General features: G+C 38.3%; 3 protein-coding genes across 8 annotated transcripts in view; all 3 read left to right on the plus strand.

Annotated features, from left to right (window-relative positions):
* Positions 1-8,689, plus strand: part of ogdha (oxoglutarate dehydrogenase a) — a 52,367-nt gene extending 43,678 nt beyond the window's left edge. For all 5 annotated transcript variants that reach the window (XM_079896969.1, XM_079896971.1, XM_079896970.1 and 2 more), the window contains 6 exons: positions 212-283; positions 384-509; positions 600-672; positions 6,995-7,158; positions 7,272-7,426; positions 7,513-8,689. In XM_079896969.1, the coding sequence (XP_079753095.1) occupies positions 212-283; positions 384-509; positions 600-672; positions 6,995-7,158; positions 7,272-7,426; positions 7,513-7,633 (711 nt within the window). In that variant the 3' untranslated portion in view covers positions 7,634-8,689. The remainder of the gene's footprint in view (positions 1-211; positions 284-383; positions 510-599; positions 673-6,994; positions 7,159-7,271; positions 7,427-7,512) is intronic.
* A 1,652-nt stretch (positions 8,690-10,341) lies between these two features.
* On the plus strand, positions 10,342-13,203 carry ppiaa (peptidylprolyl isomerase Aa (cyclophilin A)). The gene is made up of 5 exons (XM_079897070.1): positions 10,342-10,693; positions 12,257-12,287; positions 12,366-12,454; positions 12,544-12,716; positions 12,824-13,203. The coding sequence occupies exons 1-5, from the start codon at positions 10,625-10,627 to the stop codon at positions 12,954-12,956; spliced, it is 495 nt and encodes a 164-aa protein (XP_079753196.1). The 5' UTR covers positions 10,342-10,624; the 3' UTR covers positions 12,957-13,203.
* A 1,653-nt stretch (positions 13,204-14,856) lies between these two features.
* Positions 14,857-14,927, plus strand: part of slc18a1 (solute carrier family 18 member A1) — a 39,255-nt gene continuing 39,184 nt past the window's right edge. For both annotated transcript variants that reach the window (XM_079896833.1, XM_079896834.1), the window contains exon 1: positions 14,857-14,918. The gene's annotated coding sequence lies outside the window, so the exon portion shown is untranslated. The remainder of the gene's footprint in view (positions 14,919-14,927) is intronic.

The raw sequence follows: 14,927 nt of genomic DNA on the forward strand, positions 1-14,927 counted from the left end.
CTCTTTCTCTCTCTCTCTCTCTCTCTCTCTCTCTCTCTCTCTCTCTCTCTCTCTCTCTCTCTCTCTCTCTCTCTCTCTCTCTCTCTCTCTCTCTCTCTCTCTCTCTCTCTCTCTCTCTCTCTCTCTCTCTCCACCCTCTCCACCCTCTCCACCCTCTCTCTCCACACTCACCTGTGTGAGCTGGCTGTAAAGGAGTTTTGTTCCTTCACAGGGTCCAGAGCACTCATCTGCCCGTCCAGAGCGCTTCCTGCAGATGTGCAATGATGACCCTGACTTTAACCCTGTAAGACTGACTACCTAACATGTCTCTAAGCATGCAAACACAAAGATTTCATAGACATTCTCAGAGTGAATATATCATGTACCTTTTATTTCGACTTCAGAAAATCACTGATGACTTTGAGGTGCGTCAGCTGTATGACTGCAACTGGATTGTTGTAAACTGTTCAAATCCTGCCAACTATTTCCATGTGATAAGGAGGCAGATACTTCTTCCCTTCAGGAAACCTGTGAGTTCAACTGTCAGAGCATTTTGCAAAAATTCATCAAATGCCATTTTTAACTGATTTATGTATTTTCTTTATTTCTTTTTTTTTAAGCTTATTATCTTCACCCCCAAATCTCTGCTGCGTCATCCGGAGGCCAAGTCTAGCTTTGACCAGATGCTACCAGGTCAGAAACTTCTTCTTTCCACTGGGAGCCTATATACTGTATATGATATTGCGCTAATTAAAAGATTGTAACTAACGTGTGTTTCTAGATAGTTAATATTTATCATAAAATTTACTTAAATACTTAGAAGTAAATCATTTAAAAATTGATGAAAAAAATAAACCTGTAAAGTAAATATATTTATTCTGTAGATAACAGTAATCTGAGTCAGTAATCTGATAATTCTGTGCGCACATGTCTGTTATGTATGTATGTCTCAAGTCTTAACCTTCGAGTCTCAAGCGAGTCCAAGTCAAGTCAAGTCAAGTCGTAGCTTGGGTCACAAGTCACTGGCAAGTCATACAAACGTTTGATGATTTCACTGAATTTATATATTAAAATAAGTTAAAACTACAGAAGTTGTGGACTATGGTTTTATTTGCAATTTTTTTTTTTAAATATGCATTTCCACATACAAGCTGAGTGGTTACTACAATAAAAATCTAAAAAATTAAAAATAAATACAATTTCAAACTACATAGCCTAAAATGTAAATGTAACTGAAATTAGGCCAACATTATGTAAATGTAACTGAAATGAGGCCAACATTAAAGCATGAAAAAATAAATATGCCTCAAACATTGCAGAAGACCATTAAAAGGTATTAAACAATTCACAATTCAAGTATAATGGTTCCTATGCCACCAAATGGCATTCTTCAAACCGGCATCCCCTTTATATAAGTTATATATTTTTAATTATGAAGTTAAAACCGCCAATAGGTGGCGCCAAATCACCGTCTTAATGTACGAGTCATAGAAGCATTCATTCAACTGATTTGTTCAAAACGGCAGATTCATTCTGGAACTAAGCAACTAGGTCACTGAATCACAAATACGCATAACTCTTTCTGTGGCTTGTTTGGAACTATTGTCATTGGAGAAATAGAGCAAAAACAGAGAATATTTGGAATATTATGTCTAAAATGTCACATCACAATATTCACTCTTTGTCAAGTCAAGTCAAGTCATCTTCATTTATATAGCGCTTTTAACAATGTAGATTGTCTCAAAGCAGCTTTACAGAGATAAGCGTATAATTTAAGGTAACAGAGATTGTTTCGGCTTTACAGCAGAGTTAAGTTATTTCCATCTAAAGTTAGTTTTAATTGATTTGCTTCCGTCGCAATGATCATTTGTTATTAAATTAGGGGCCGCTAAGACGACACCATTCTCTCTACACAGACTTTAAACGCGAACCTGTGAGAAACACTGATGGCGTTCACATGCGCATTTAGAATGGGTTCTATAGTTATGTGCGTTTGAATATACGCAGGTTTGGAATTCCCTACAAGCCAAGCCTAAACAAAATACTTGTCTTTCCTTATAAATTTTGATAAGGAATTTTATTTTATTTGTTGCTTTGGGGTAGGACCGCGAGACGAATTTTCCCGACAACGCCTTATCTGTAGAGTGGTAGTGGGATCCTCCATAGGGAGAGACTAGTTGGCACTTCAGCACTGCGTTGTCATCGGTCCAGGCGAAGGTCCTTCGTCAGATCTGGATACGGCCAGGATCCGGCAGGCTGCAGGAAAACCTCGGGATAAACACAGACACTAAAATTAGCGTAGATGCCATTCTTCTCATGATGTAACGAGTACATCAGGATTTTTGGGAAGTGTTCCCGGTTCCGGCTGACCTACTATATGCAGCCTAACATTAAATTATAGAAGTCTATAATGTATTATGTGAAAGCTAGGTCAAAGAGATGTGTCTTTAATCTGGCTTTGAACTGACAGAGTGTGTCTGCTTCCCGGACAATGGTAGGAAGACTGTTCCAGAGTTTTGGTGCTAAATAGGAAAAGGATCTACCGCCAGCAGTCGATTTTGATATTCTAGGTATTATCAACTGGCCGGAATTTTGAGATCGTAATAGACGTGACGGACTATAATGCGTTAAGAGCTCGCTCAAGTACTGCGGAGCTAAACCATTCAGTGCTTTGTAAGTAATCAGCAATATTTTAAAATTGATGCGATGTTTAATAGGGAGCCAATGCAGTTTTGACAGAACTGGGCTAATATGGTCATACTTCCTGGTTCTGGTAAGAACTCGAGCTGCTGCGTTTTGAACCAGCTGTAGTTTGTTTATTAAGCGTGCAGGGCAACCACCCAGTAGAGCATTACAATAATCTAGCCTTGAGGTCATGAACGCATGAGCCAATTGTTCCGCATTTGTCAATGAGAGCATATGGCGTAATTTAGATATATTTTTAAGATGGAAAAATGCAGTTTTACAGATACTAGACACGTGACTTTCAAATGAAAGATTGGTATCAAAGAGCACACCCAGGTTCCTAACCGACGACGAAGACTTAACAGAGCAGCCATCAAGTGTTAGACAGTATTCTAGATTATTACGTGAGGAAGTTTTTTGTCCAATAATTAGAAACTCTGTTTTTTCAGAATTTAGAAGTAGGAAATTACAAGTCATCCAATTTTTTATATCCGCTATGCATTCCGTTAATTTTGTGAATTGATAAGTTTCGTTAGGTTTTACATTTACATTTACATTTATTCATTTAGCTGACGCTTTTATCCAAAGCGACTTACAATTGCTATATATGTCAGAGGTCGCACGCCTCTGGAGCAACTAGGGGTTAAGTGTCTTGCTCAGGGACACATTGGTGGCTCACAGTGGATTCGAACCCGGGTCTCTCACACCAAAGGCATGTGTCTTATCCATTGCGCCACACCACCCCCATGAAGAAATTTTGAGCTGAGTATCATCGGCATAACAGTGAAAGCTAATGCCATGTTTCCTAATGATATCTCCTAATGGTAGCATGTACAGAGTGAACAGCAGCGGTCCTAGTACTGAGCCTTGTGGTACGCCATACTGAACTTGTGATCGATGAGACATCTCATCATTTACTGCTACAAATTGATAACGGTCAGATAAGTATGATTTAAACCATGCTAGTGCATTTCCCGTAATGCCAACATAATGTTCTAATCTATTTAAAAGAACGTTGTGGTCGATGGTGTCAAATGCAGCACTAAGATCGAGTAACACTAATAGCGAGATACAACCACGATCGGATGATAAGAGCAAATCATTTGTGACTCTAACGAGAGCTGTTTCGGTACTATGGTACGGTCTAAATCCTGACTGGAAATCCTCGCAGATATCATTTCTTTCAAGAAAGGAACACAGTTGTGAGGATACTGCCTTTTCTAATATCTTTGACAGAAAAGGTAGATTCGAGATCGGCCTGTAATTGACTAATTCTGAAGGATCAAGTTGCGTTTTTTTAACAAGCGGTTTAATCATAGCCAGCTTAAAGTTTTTTGGTACGTATCCTAGAGACAAAGACGAATTAATGATATTAAGAAGAGGATCTATGACCTCTGGAAGTATTTCTTTCAGTAGCTTAGTCGGTATAGGGTCTAACATACATGTTGTAGATTTAGATGATTTAATGAGTTTAGTAAATTCTTCCTCTCCTATAGCAACTAATGAATCAAATTTTTCCTCAGGGAGACTACAATGCACTGCCTGATGTGATACTGTAGTAGACGGTTGCATAGTTATAATTTTGTCCCTGATATTATCAATCTTATAAGTGAAGAAGTTCATAAAGTCATTACTGCTGTGTTGCTTGGAAACTTCGGTGCTTGAAGCTTTATTTTTCGTTAGTTTAGCCACCGTTTCAAATAAATACCTAGGATTATGTTTATTTTCTTCTAATAGGGTTGGAAAAATAAGCAGATCTAGCAGCTTTTAAAGCCTCTCTGTAAGTAATTGAGCTCTCTTTCCATGAAATGCGAAATACCTCTAGTTTTGTTTTCTTCCAGTTGCGCTCCATTTTTCTGGCTGCTCTCTTAAGGGCCCGAGTGTGCTCGTTGTACCACGGCGTTGGACTATTTTCTTTAATCTTCTTTAAGCGCAACGGAGCAACTGTGTCTAAAGTGCTGGAAAAGAGAGAGTTAAACGTTTCTGTTGTAATATCTAGTTCTTCTAAGCTATCTGAGATGCTGAGATGATGAAACTGATTAGGAAGATTATTAATAAAGCAATCTTTAATAGCAGAAGTGATAGGTCTCACATATTTGTAACACGGAGTCGGCTTTGCAGCCTTGGCTAAATGGAAATTACACGAGACTAGGTAATGATCTGAGATGTCATCGCTCTGCTGCAGAATTTCAACGGCATCAACATCTATTCCGTGTGATAATATTAGATCTAGAGTATGATTACGACGATGAGTAGGTCCTGACACGTGTTGTCTAACTCCAATTGAATTTACAATGTCTTTAAATGCCAATCCCAATGCATCTTTTTCATTATCGATGTGTATATTAAAATCACCAACAATTAGTACTTTATCTGCAGTCAATATTAATTCTGATAGAAAGTCCGCAAATTCTTTGATAAAGTCTGTATGGTGCCCTGGTGGCCTGTATACAGTAGCCAGCACAAATCTCAAACGTGATTTATCGTTTACACTATACATTTTTACATTAAGCACCAGTGCTTCAAAAGAATTATATTTAAAACTTGATTTCTTAGTGGTTTTGAAACTATTACTATAAATTACAGCAACACCACCCCCTTTGCGTTTCAGACGAGGCTCATGTTTATAACAGTAATCTTGCGGGGTGGACTCATTTAAAGTAATGTAATCGTTTGGTTTTAGCCAGGTTTCTGTCAAACACAGCACATCTAGGTTATTATCTGAAATCATATCGTTAACAACGAGTGCTTTTGAAGTAAGCGATCGAATATTCAGCAACCCAAGCTTTAGCATTTGCTCATCTGTATTATAGCTGTTTTTTATTTGTTGAACATCAATTACATTTTTAACCTTAGTTGGGTTTAAACGTTTTTGGGATTTCCAAATTCGGGGAACAGACACAGTCTCTATATGATGATAGCTAGGTGAAAGAGGCTCTATGTGATGGGATTTATCTGACCTTGGTGACGCGAGGCCGCTAGCAGACAGTCGGTTAAGCCAGTCTGTCTGCTTCCTGACCTGAGAAGGTCATGTTTGAGCTCTAAGACTATGAGCCATATTACTAGAGAGAAGAGCAGCACCATCCCAGGAGGGATGAATACCATCTCTTTTCAACAGGTCAGGTTTGCCCCAAAAACTTTTCCAATTGTCTATGAATTCTATATTATTAAGCGGATCTTTGTTTACTGAACTGTTTTATAAAATCATTATCACATTTGCAATCGTGCCAATATTCTGGAAATATTTTTTAATATCATATGTTATAGGCTAATTATAAAAATAACTCATACTAGGGCAATTTTTCCACCACATTTTGAATTTTGGGTGCATATTAATTCTGCTGGCATTTTGCCCCCAACCCCCTGATAACATCTAACCCTGCTATAAGAGAAACATAAAACACGACAAAACATTAACAGTTTTCTATGTTTTTTTGTCATTGGAAAGAACGACATATTTGGCTATAAAGCATGATTGGAAAGAAATGTGGCAAATGTTATACAAAACATATGCCATCATTAATTATCATTTGAATATTGACAACATTAAGCTACATTTGAAAACATAATTGTGTATAAAGAAGCATGCTGTTTTGACCAATATTCTCTCTAGATTTAAAGATAGTCAAATTAACTATAACAAAAAGGTTAAACAAGCCATAGCTTACTTTTAGACGTGGTGAATGAAGTTCGACTGTTCGAGGTTGTGATGGTCGTCCGATATCCCTTGCCTGTTATTATGCGTACAGCAGATCTTCTTGTATGAATATGGTCAATTTCTAGTGTTTATATCCAAAATAAACGATGCTGGGAGATGTTTTTGTATTTAGAGCGCTCACGGCGATGTATGTTTTTCTGGGCTTGTGCAGCGCCACGCAATCGCGCAGAATCTGATGACTGGCGTCAATGGTTCCGTTGCTTTCATTGTGTTCATCAATTGATGTTGTGATGATTTATATAAAAATGTATATCAAGTCATTCTTGAGTCATACAGTTCAAGTCAAGTCAAGTCTCGAGTCATTGGATCTCAAGTCAAAGTCAAGTCGAGTCATTTTCTTAATTTAGTCAAGCAAGTCTCAGTCCTTAAATTTGCGACTCGAGTCAAGTCATGTGACTCGAGTCCCCCATCTCTGATGTACACACATTACATCTAAAACAGAAACAGTGAATTTGATCTATGGCAAGCCATAGCGGAGAAAATAGAGCATCTCAGATATAACAGTGATACAGAGGGTTCAGAAGAGGCAATAAAGGTTGTTGGAGTGTCTGTAATGGATGTGAATCTCTCCTGTTATCATGCTAATAAAGGTCAATATGCATGTCTCTTCAGGCACTCATTTCCAGCGTGTGATCCCAGATGATGGACTCCCAGCTCAAAACCCCTCAGAGGTGAAGCGCGTTGTCTTCTGTACAGGGAAAATCTATTACGAGCTCACACGTGAACGGAAATTACGCAACATGGAGAACTCTGTGGCTATCACTCGCATTGAGCAGGTACCATCATCTTCAGTAGACAATCAACAATGCTTGCTTGCCTGCGTTCTTTCAGTAAAAGCCTATATTTATAGTAAAACGGTGGTCTGATTCACGCTTTTGCTCCTCCCCAGCTCTCTCCTTTCCCGTTTGACCTGGTGAAGGCTGAGACTGAGAAATATCCCAATGCTGACCTGGTCTGGTGTCAAGAGGAGCATAAGAACCAGGGATACTATGACTACGTCAAGCCCCGCATGCGCACTACCATCGAACGTGCCAAGCCTGTCTGGTAAACTCTCGTCTTCTCATATGGAGCTGTGACACTCCAGTTGCTCTATATTCTCACAAATCCTCACTGTGTCTTTCTGTGCACAGGTATGCTGGTCGTGAGCCTGCCGCTGCCCCAGCCACTGGCAACAAGAACACCCATCTTCTGGAGCTGAAGCGTTTCCTCGACACTGCCTTTAACCTGGACGCCTTCAAAGACCACATCTAAATCTGTCCTTCAATCAACAAAGAATACAAAAACTCACAAATAACCCCATTCATCCCGGCAACCAAATACACTACACAAAACCATTTTAATTATCCCATGACTAATAGTAATACAGTTTCTCCTGTGTTAAGTATCAGGTATCTGAAATTTTCAGTTCATGTTCATTTTAAGTCTTTGTCACCATTGTTGCCCCAGTTCAACAACACCAAAATATAATAAACCACAGAAAACACAAATTCTCTTGCTTGAGCAAATACATAAACAGCACAAATTTTAATGGACCTAATGTATTTTCAACCAAAGCACTGTTCCAATCCTATTAAGAACTTATACTAATCGGCATCTTTTGTCTCCAAACTCACTTTTTCCTAAGCTTTCATGTAGGGTTGTCATGATTTCTGTATGCTTCTCTCATCCCAACTCTCAACTGCTCTATGGCTTTAATTTGTATGTTTGTGTTTTCTTTTTATTATTTTGTTAGAATAAGGGAGAATTTTGGCACATACATTTGCCGTGTTTCATTAGTGGTAAAGATTGTAAAGTAAGTGGAAAAAAGGACACTTTATTTAGACTTTTGCACTGTTTTCTGGTAAGAAGAAAAAACAGTTGGTTCTCTAAAAGTGGATGTTGCAGTTGTATGATTGTATTTATGTAAAAATGACTTTGTATTCAGGGTAGGAAAGGCTCGATGTCAAAATCAGGACTGTGGACAATTCTTTGCGGCACCTTTACATGTACAGTATGCGCCTCTGTTCTCATCCAGTGTCATCTATAGATTGCATTGTATACTCTGCACACTTGGCTAATCATTGATGCAGCCTGGTGCAGATAAAAATCCCTTCATAACCATCCTAGCCATCTGATAACTTGTGCCATACAACCCAGCAAAGCAAGACAGAATTACACATTTGTGGTCATTCTTTTAAATAAAAACCAATGACATCTTTTAGGGTTTTTTGAAGAGAAAGCAAATTATTTTATTTATTTTGTTTTTGAGGAATCAGGTTGTTCTTGTAACGGTTTAGCTTCATACAATAAACTCATAATCTTCTCAAATATCTGAAGTTGATCATTTAATCATAGTTATGAAAAACTGAATTGTGTGTTATGACCAATGGCATGAAATTTGTATGAGGATGACACAACCTATGCTAATATAATCTAGATCAGTGGTTCTCAACCAGGGGCAATGACCCACTAGGGGGCCTCAGCCTTTTAATATTGTGTTGAATTTAGTCAAAAAGCCTGAAGAAGGCTGCTCTAGATCCATGGTTTCACCAAACAACAAGATGTATTGTTTTTATATATTAATTAAAAACAATGACAAATATATATATAGAGAGAGCGAGAGAGAGAGTTTAGCTCCAAACCTAACTAAACGCATGCATCCTGATCTAACTAATTCAGTTATTTGAAAACTACAGATATGCTTGTTGGAGCAGGGTTGGAACTAAACACTGCAGGGCTGACGTTTTAACCCTTGTGTTATGTTGGAATTCTGTGTACTCCCCTTATGGTTCGGGTCAAATTGACCCTAATTGGATTCAATACAATTCCTCAAAAATCACACTATGAAAAACAACAAAGATTCGGGTACAAACCGTAAACTTTTAATATCAACATTTGCCAAATATTCCAAAAAATATATATCTGAAGATATGATTTAATTAAAATATTTTTAACCATTTTTTAAAACTGTTTTGTTTTGACAACATTTGAATATACATTATATTTATATATATATTTGCATATACATTTTTTTAACTTTTTTTTTTTTTTTTTTTTTTTTTTTTTGCTTAGAACATCATAACTGAACAATTAATCAATTAATCTGAGCTCATTTTTCCTGCTGTCTATGTCGAAGTCTCAAGATATTTCAGATATCTTGAATATATAAATGAGAGCTTATTTTACTATCTGTGTCTGTCAAAGATTTTCATTTGAAATTTGCAATTAATTCTGAACACCATGATTTAGCTTTTTCAAGTGTGTTTGGTTTGGGTTAGAGCGCTTTTAGATACACTTACACTTTAGAACTGGAGTTGATGCCCTGACATACATAAAATAAATGTTTTTATTTTGTGTCTGTACAGTTGCTTTTGAATAGCTGCCTATGATGGTCAAATTGACCTGCGAACATCACAAACGTAATAGTAATTTTGTTTGTATATGTCAACAAAAAAAACACCAGCATGTTGAAACTTTGCATGCATGTTCATGACGATAAATGCTAAAAAGTCACAAAATATCAAGAAAAAAAAAGGTTTAATATTATTTCAGGTAGCTTGAAAAAATAAATGATAGGTAATTTTTACCATCTGTGTCTGACAAAATATTTTTCTGTATTGAAATAAGTGTGGAAAACCTCATTTTTTAGCTTTATAAGGTAGTAAAAAAATAAAATAAAGTATAACCAAGAAATGTTATTATTTTGGGTCCGTACAGTTGCCTTAGAGCGTTAAAATATGCGGGTCAAATTGACCCGCGAACATCACGAACGTAATAGTAATTTTGTTTGTATATGTCAAAAAACACCAGCATGTTGAAACTTTGCATGCATGTTCATGATGATAAATGAGAAAAGGTCACAAAATATCAAGAAAAAAACATAGGTTAACCAGTATTTCCAACAACTAGAAAATCTAAACGGGTCAAACTGACCCGCAACATAACACAAGGGTTAAAGTATCACCAAGCCAAAATTGGTCGCATTTCATGTTAACAGCAGCAATACACACGCCTTCATGCCGCATGCACAAATGCCCAAAAGCGCATATCGATTGTAAATTCTCAATAAAGATATTTCATTGGTTCCTATTTGTGTCTTTCAAAGCATCGACACGCTCTGATTGGACAGATGCAGCTTCGTGACGTCCCTCTCCTGTAATTATATAGCTTAGCGGCCTTCATGCGGTCTTTCCTCCGTTCCAAGGCAGCCACGGTTAGCGCGCTTCAGCCCAGCATCATCTAAGCGCAAAATATTCTAAAGCCATGGCAAGGCCTAGAGTTTTCTTCGATATCACCGCCAACGGCAACCCAGTTGGAAGAATGGTTATGGAGGTAAAGTTCCTCGCAAAAATTTCACCTTAGCCGTATTGCAAGAAATAACTCCCTGACATTTTTCCTGCAAGTCGTGCTAACGCCTTTCTTGAGCGGATCTCATCGATAGCAGCATGCGCTAGGCTACTGAATGAAATGTGCACCTAAACCCTACTGTGTTGCATAACTTTAATATCCTTGTAACGTTACCGTTTAAGTGTTTTTCATTTCTGCTAAACAAATCTCATGATTCAGTTATGCTTAACCTGTTTGTGTAATTACCTGGCAAGCCAATGTAGAACCATTAACCTAACGATGTTACACTCCTGGCCAAAACTGCTTGCTGATTGTATTTCTATTTTAAGGCCATGTTAAAATTTGAGGCATTGTGCAGCGTAACGTTACAGCAGTGATGTTGGGAATCTGCCAGCATGGTAGGGTTTTAATGTTAGACTCCATCAGTAGTCGGACTTTAAATTGTTCACTTCCATAGTGACACTTTGAGGTATTTATTTGCATAAAACTCATGTTGTTGTTATATCGCTTTGCAAGTGAAGCTGCAAAACTAAGCACGCGCCGCACTAGGCCGCTTTAACCCCACTTGGTGCTGCTGGTAGCTGCTACAGCACGCTTATATTCTTGACAAAGGTTACAGACAGAATAACCTATTTCTCATACGAAGAGTATAACATAATGAGCAGAAACTGTGCGGTTCCAGCGCTTGCTTTGGGGGGAAAAAACTGCAGAAATATGTAACGCATTGAATGAATGGGCCGCTGTTCTTTTGTTTAACCCGGATTTCCTGAAGGCGACTTTATTTTGCTCAGTCTAAACCTATTTTTTACAGTCTATGGTCCAAACTTCAGGTTTACGCCCCAGGGAAACTCAAACAATTGCGACAGGTTTTTTTTTGTTGTTTTTTTGTTGTGTGTGTGTGTGAGTTATTTATTAAAAGTATCAAATCCCCTGTCCGCGGGACTCGCATCCTGCAATCTCAGGAAAGATGTTCTGGAAAGTTCGCCGTCTGTGAGGGGGGGATGGGAGGGGACGGAGATTTCGATACACTAGCCGCAAGTCTCCTTTAATATTAAGTTAAACTCAAAAGTACAACTGCATGAAAGAAAAAACGCTGGTAATTAAAGTTAAATTGGATGAGGGGGATTTAAAGAACGCAGTGTTTCACACTCCATTCCTTGCGTTAATAAGTGTTTTCTGAGCGGCCATTTTAGTTCTAGTCTAGTAAAACTGTCACAGACGCGCGTGGGTAGGATTTATTATGAGCACTCTAAGATGTACTGTAACTACAATTTGTGCGAGCAAAACGATGTATAATGTGCTGCTCTGCCTTTAATGCTTTAAATTGAACAAACTTTAGATAATTTTGTCTTCCGCATTGGTGCGGTTTTATTGGAGGTGTTTGTCGGGCTGCAGTGCAAGTCACGTGAAGATGGACCACACGAGCTTGTTTCTAGTTTGTTGCATTTACTGCATGACGTAGTCACGCTCTTGAACACATTATTGCAGCTGCAGTCATTTTAAATGTAACTTTTTATGTTTAAAATTTTTTTTTTTTTTTTTTTACAGCTGAGAGCTGATGTCGTCCCCAAAACTGCAGGTATTTATATACATTTATTACTTTTTACCGTGTGTTTTTTTTTTTTTAAGTACTCATCACCTGTCTGTCATTTTGCAGAGAACTTCAGGCAGTTGTGCACAGGTCAGCCTGGCTTTGGCTACAAAGGATCCACCTTCCATCGTGTCATTCCCCAGTTTATGTGCCAGGTATGAAAGATTGGGTTAGTCCCAAAAGCGTTCTGTGATCTTAGTTGGTTTTTGACGTTCGGTTCTAATCTTGAGACCTTTGAATACAGGCAGGTGACTTCACGAAACACAATGGAACTGGTGGCAAGTCCATTTATGGCAACAAGTTTGAGGATGAGAACTTTACCCTGAAACACACTGGCGCTGGCTGCCTGTCCATGGCCAATGCTGGCCCCAACACCAACGGTTCCCAGTTCTTCATCTGCACAGCTCATACTTCATGGTGAGCAAAAGAGTTGTGAATTACCATGCATTAAATCACTCCTGGATCCATGCTGTGGAGTGTCTTGTCCTGTCCTGACCTTTTCCCTCACTGTTTCTTTCCGCCAGGCTGGACGGCAAGCACGTTGTCTTTGGACAGGTTGTGGAGGGCCTGGACGTCATCAGTAAAGTGGAGAGCTATGGTTCTAGCAGTGGAAAGACCTGTGCCAAAATTGTCATCGCCAACTGTGGCCAGCTGTAAACGCCTCTACCACTAACTTTCACCCAAACCCTAGTCTAGTCCCCCTCAGTGCCCTTTCTTAAATCCCGCCTCTAACCGCAACATTCCTATCCAAGTTCTACAAACCCACCCACTCCCCCGCCCACACCACCACATCCTTCAGTCCATCTTTGTCTGAGTTGCCTTTTGTTTTCATTTGCAGATTAAGTCCTGTAGGCCTTTAATTTGTATCAAAGTCTGAAAATAAATGGGAACAATGTTAAACGTGCATCTTTTTTTTGATTGAGACTTATTTGTGTGTATTGTTGCTTCAGATTAATATGCAAGCCACCTTTAGTGAGCTCTTTGATTTTGATCTGGCTTTTTATTTAACTTTTCTGATCCAGTGCATAAATCTAGTAATTGGTGAAGAAATTTAGTTAGGAGTTCAGCTCTTTAACTGAATCTGGTCACAGCAGTTGAGTTAACAGACTTTTTCCCCAGGGAACTTAAACTGTATATTCACCTCTTTAAAGCCACACAATGGCATTGTTTGAAGAACAATGTTGTGTATATGTATAAAAAGAGCTAAATGTAAATGACTTTATTTCTTCCATTGGAAAGGCCATAAGGGCCATAAAAATAGGCCATAAAAATAGTCTTGATTTCAGGATGACTTTATAAGAAATAAAGGTTCAGGTTACATCCATAAAGATATGAAAAACATAATGCTGAATGACACTATATTTAATAAGTAATGATGATGGCTGGCAAATGTGAAATCTTAGCTGTGTGAACATCCAATGCCAAATTAAAGTGACCACATTGAATATGTAACAAAAGCGTTATCAGAGCTTGCTTGGCCATATCAAGGCAACTGCATGTTTGTCTTTGTTCACATACATAGATTTTTAGTAAGATGGATTCAAAATGATATTAAGGACCTTCAAAATGTTTTGACTTCATCTGCTTATTCAAATAGTAAAGGTCTAAGGACTACTGCATCGTTGAATGATGTTTTAAGTACAGTAGGAATTGATTAAAAATCAGTAGGCCTATAAGTGGGTTAGATTTGTGCATCTCTCAATAAACCTGCTCATGGGGGCCATTCAACAATCTACAATCTGTCTCCCTTATGTTTAATTCAGTTCACCAGCTCATTCGGTGAGAGCTCCATGACCTGAAATGAGCTGCTCCGTATTCTCTAGTATTGTATACTCTCAATATTCAAGACAGTAATGGTGTCAGGTCCAAATCACCTCAACCCCGGTAACAAGAATATAGTTGTAATTGCTGTAAAAATGCTTTTATGCCACCTCTGAACAACAATAAACAGTGTGTAAAGAAGACATCTAAATGCCACTTCAGTGTAAATTTGGCAAAAGACACAGGAGAGGTGCAGTACTGATAGACTTCCAGAAGGAGTGTTTGGAAACGCCAGAGACGAAGACAAGGCTTAGCAAACTTATTCACCCGACAGAGGGCGCTCGAGGCTCGATTCAAACTTTTGTACAGATTTAAAGGTGCAGGAAAAGAAAACCAAAGCCATTGTGCACTGTGCACTGTGCACTTCAGCATGTTTGCATTATTCTCTTTTTTTTATTTTTTATTTTTTTTATTTTATTTACTTCTACACATTTTAAAAGCAAATGAATTATAGCAGTAACTCTAGTAATTTGACCTCGTAATGATTACTTCAAAAATACTTTGAACATATCCCCGTGTCCATAGGCGGAAATCGCGGGGGGGTCGGGGGGGTCAGGACCCCCCCTATCTGAGGGTTGTCCCCTCCTAAAAATATAATTAGCCTAAAATATGTGTATTGTAAATAATATAATGATATATACTTAAAATAATTGTTTAAGTAGTAAAACAATAAAAATGCAAACGGGGCAAATACAAATAAACGTTTTAAAATGTTGAGTCCCCCCTCCCTTGCCTCAGTGCTTCGGTCCACTGCCCGCTCCCCTTTTACCTCATCACAAACAACTCCAATAAACTCCAGTAAGTCAA

The sequence above is a fragment of the Squalius cephalus genome (assembly GCF_949319135.1).
Source record: "Squalius cephalus genome assembly, chromosome: 16".
In the NCBI taxonomy this organism is placed as follows: Eukaryota; Metazoa; Chordata; class Actinopteri; order Cypriniformes; family Leuciscidae; genus Squalius; species Squalius cephalus.

Bases quoted from the DNA above. Each gene is read 5' to 3' on its own strand.
- ppiaa (XM_079897070.1), top strand. From the start codon at position 10,625: ATGGCAAGGCCTAGAGTTTTCTTCGATATCACCGCCAACGGCAACCCA. The intron at 12,288-12,365 runs GTATTTATATAC...GTCATTTTGCAG, and splicing joins TGTCGTCCCCAAAACTGCAG to AGAACTTCAGGCAGTTGTGC. The intron at 12,717-12,823 runs GTGAGCAAAAGA...TCTTTCCGCCAG, and splicing joins TGCACAGCTCATACTTCATG to GCTGGACGGCAAGCACGTTG.